Source organism: Doryrhamphus excisus, chromosome 8 (genome assembly GCF_030265055.1).
Source record: "Doryrhamphus excisus isolate RoL2022-K1 chromosome 8, RoL_Dexc_1.0, whole genome shotgun sequence".
Taxonomy (NCBI): Eukaryota; Metazoa; Chordata; class Actinopteri; order Syngnathiformes; family Syngnathidae; genus Doryrhamphus; species Doryrhamphus excisus.
Window position 1 is genome coordinate 21093297 of NC_080473.1, and position 4411 is coordinate 21097707.

The 4411-nt window shown below is 33.6% G+C and overlaps 1 protein-coding gene across 1 annotated transcript; it reads left to right on the top strand.

Moving 5' to 3' along the window:
* The first annotated feature begins 1718 nt into the window (after positions 1-1718).
* LOC131134904 (olfactory receptor 52K1-like) lies at positions 1719-2669 on the top strand. The gene has a single exon (XM_058080591.1). The coding sequence runs from the start codon at positions 1719-1721 to the stop codon at positions 2667-2669; it is 951 nt and encodes a 316-aa protein (XP_057936574.1).
* The last annotated feature ends 1742 nt before the right edge of the window (positions 2670-4411 follow it).

Sequence of the window (4411 nt, forward strand, 5' to 3'; positions counted from 1 at the left end):
GCGCACACGCCTACTGTATTAAAGGCCCAGTACCAAGAGACCAGCATTAAACACAAGGGATAACACCACCAATCAATTTCAATACACAGTGGGGGGGGGGTCCTCAACACTTCTTCACGTCACCCCTGGGGGGTTTATAATTCATTAGGATAATTAAATCAGTGTTTGAATGCTTTTACTGTACTGCTTCTTTCATTCCTTCTTTATCTTGAGCATCACCAACTCTAATGGTTTATAAAAAAATACATCAAATATACTCTAAATATGTTTTTGTTAGCGTATCAGTTACATGCAGTGGTATTATCTTATTAGGATAATTACAAATGAACAGTAAAATAAATGAATGGTAATGGTAATGGTTTAATTTCATTTGAACATGCATCAGATTCCAATTGAGTGCATCCCATAATCAGTTCCCAGTTCCACATGTCCAAAAGGAGTAGGAAGAAGCAAAGCTTATTAAATCCTACCCCTCCATCTGGTACTTTTACAATCACTAACTGTTACATTTGTTCACTTCCTGCTTTCCATAATATAGTTTAAGTCTATTATTTTTTTTAATTTAAATGTTTTTTATTTAATTTTTTTATTTTTGTCAACTTCCTGCTTTCCTGTTTTTTTTTTTATTTTTATATATTTTTTTATTATATTTTTTTCACATACCAAAGTAGGAGGTGATATGACCATACAATGACATAATGGGTACCATAGTAACTGTAAAATGTAAAAATGAGTACTTTTACAATCAGTAACTGTTACATTTGTTCACTTCCTACTTTCCTAATATAGTTTAAGTTATTTTTTTATTACATTTTTTTTATTTTATTTTTGTCAACTTCCTGCTTTCCTAATATAGTTTTAATATATATTTTTATTTTTTTATTTTATTTTTTTCATGTACTGAAGTAGGAGGTGATATGTAAAAATAGGTAAAATGTAAAAATGAGTACTTTTACAATCAGTAACTGTTACATTTGTTCACTTCCTGCTTTCCTAATATAGTTTAAGTCTATTTAAAAAAAAATTTTTAATGTTTTTAATTAAAACAATTTTTTTTGTCAACTTCCTGCTTTCCTAATATAGTTTTAAGTTGTTTTTTTTTTATTTTTATACATATTTTTAATTTTTTTATTTTATTTTTTTCACGTACCAAAGTAGGAGGTGACATGACCATACAATGACATAATGGGTACCATAGTAACTGTAAAATGTAAAATATAAAAATGAGTACTTTTACAATCAGTAACTGTTACATTTGTTCACTTCCTGCTTTCCTAATATAGTTTAAGTCTACTTTTTTTAATGTTTTAAATTTAAAAAAAATTTTTTTATTTTTGTCAACTTCCTGCTTTCCTAATGTAGTTTTAAGTTGTTTTTTGTTGTTGTTTTGGTGTCAACAACAACAGGTGTATAAAAAAAAAATCTAATATACTCTAAATATGTTTTTTGTCAGCATATCAGTTACATGCAATGTGTCAACATCAAGAAACGTCAATCCACCGGGTGGAGGTGGGTGGGGTGGGGGGGTGGGGGGGGTGCTCACATAAAATAAGGTATCAACGGAGGGTTTGAGCAGGTGAGGCGACACTCAGGTGAGATGTTGCAGGATGAGCCTGACAAGGTGTGGCACGTTTTGTCGCTTTGGTTTGAAACACGCGACGACGACGACGTATGTTCTCTTTGCAGATCCAGATCCAGATCTTGAAGATCCAGGGAAGATGCTGTCCACCAACGTGACCAGGATTAGACACTTCATTCTCCTTGGATTTCCAGGCCTTCCTGCAATGTATTACACTCCCGTGTCCATCTTGCTTCTGGTTGTCTTCCTCGCCATCGCCGTGGGGAATATCTTCATTTTAGTCATCATTAAGATGGACCGGATGCTTCAAAAGCCGACTTATTTGATCTTCTGCCACTTGGCTCTCTCCGATTTAGCATTCGGGACCGTTACCCTGCCGAAGATCATATGGAAGTACTGGTTAGGCGATGGCGTCATCGCTTTTTCCACTTGTTTTGTTCAGATGTACTTTGTTCACTTCCTGGGCGCCACGCACTCCTTCATCTTGATGGTGATGGCGTTGGATCGCTTCTTGGCCGTTTGTCTCCCGTTACGCTACGCCACCGTCTTCACCAACGCCGCCGTGACCGTGCTGTGCGGGGCGTCCTGGGTGATGCCCATTTCCTGGATGGTGGGCATCGTATTGGACGCGCTGACTTTGCCGTACTGCGACTCCAACTTAATCGTTCAGTGCTACTGCGACCATATCGCTATCACGGCGTTGGCGTGCGAGAACGTGTACAAGGTTCAGATCGTCGCTTTCGGGCTCGCTATGTTCAGCCTGCTTTTCCCGCTTGCGTTTGTTATCTTTTCCTACTTTTTTATCATCGTGACCGTAATGAGGATGTCCAGCGGCGTCGGGCGCAGGAAGACGCTGTCCACGTGCACACCGCAGCTGCTCGTCACGTGTCTTTACTACATGCCCAGGTGCTTCGTGTACGTGGCCAATAACGTGGGCTTCACCTTCAGCGCGCCCATTCGGATCATCATGGTCATGACGTACAGTCTCTTGCCCGCCGCCATCAACCCGGTCATCTACTGCTTCAAAACGCAGGAAATTAAGGAGAAGCTGAAAAGGAAGTTCTACAGAAGGAAAACAGGAGCACAGTAATGGCTAATTATAATTCTAATTTATATTCTTTCTTTTATTATTAGCTTTGTTAATCATTTGATTTTAGGTAATTTTTAGGTAATTTTTAGGTAATTTTTAGGTAATTTTGCTCGCTTTTTTACTTGAATGTTAATCAGCTACGATGCACTTTTTTTAATGTAATTTAACGTTTTAACGTAACATGGCAATAATATTCTTTCTTTTATTATTAGCTTTGCTAATCATTTGATTTTAGGTAATTTTTAGGTAATTTTTAGGTAATTTTTAGGTAATTTTTGGGTAATTTTTAGGTAATTTTTTAGGTAATTTTGCTCGCTTTTTTTACTTGAATGTTAATCAGCTATGATGCACTTTTTTAAATGTAATTTAATGTTTTAACATAACATGGCAATAATATTCTTTATTTTATTATTAGCTTTGCTAATCATTTGATTTTAGGTAATTTTTAGGTAATCTTTAGGTAATTTTTAGGTAATTTTGCTCGCTTTTTTACTTGAATGTTAATCAGCTACGATGCACTTTTTTTTAATGTAATTTAACGTTTTAACGTAACATGGCAATAATATTCTTTCTTTTATTATTAGCTTTGCTAATCATTTGATTTTAGGTAATTTTTGGGTAATTTTTAGGTATTTTTAGGTAATTTTTAGGTAATTTTTCTCGCTTTTTTTACTTGAATGTTAATCAGCTATGATGCACTTTTTTAAATGTAATTTAATGTTTTAACGTAACATGGCAATAATATTCTTTATTTTATTATTAGCTTTGCTAATAATTTGATTTTAGGTCATTTCTAGGTAATTTTTAGGTAATTTTGCTCGCTTTTTTACTTGAATGTTAATCAGCTGCGATGCACTTTTTTTAATGTAATTTAACGTTTTAACGTAACATAGCAATAATATTCTTTTATTATTAGCTTTGCTAATCATTTGATTTTAGGGAATTTTTAGGGAATTTTTAGGGAATTTTTGGGTAATTTTTAGGTATTTTTAGGTCATTTTTAGGTCATTTTTTAGGTAATTTTGCTCGCTTTTTTTACTTGAATGTTAATCAGCTATGATGCACTTTTAAAAATTTAATTTAATGTTTTAACGTAACATGGCAATAATATTCTTTATTTTATTATTAGCTTTGCTAATCATTTGATTTTAAGTAATTTTTGGTAATTTTGCTCGCTTTTTTTACTTGAATGTTAATCAGCTACGATGCACTTTTTTTTAATGTAATTTAACGTTTTAACGTAACATGGCAATAATATTCTTTCTTTTATTATTAGCTTTGCTAATCATTTGATTTTAGGTAATTTTTAGGTAACTTTGCTCGCTTTTTTACTTGAATGTTTATCAGAGCTTTTCTTGTAGAAAATTGGAACAAAAGCGAAGATTTTTTAAATTTTTTTGTTTTTCATAAATGCGTTTTTTTTTTTTTTTTTTTGGGAAAACCTGAGCCTAGCTCCAGTGGCCCCCCATGTAAATTGAGTTTGAGACCCCTGAACTAAATGCATGGCAACACTTGCTTTAATCTAATTTTCAAGGTTTTTAAAATAATATATAGTATATTAAATATAAACTCTATTCAGCAGAAAGGACAATGAAGTAGCGGAGGGAAGCCATGCATCCATTTTTATGCGTCTTATCCTTATTAGCGTATGATTGACTTCACCGTAAAAAACATTCGCCACAACATTAACCTAGCATGTTTTTGAAACGCGGGATTCCAACGAATGACTTCTTAAAAGAACA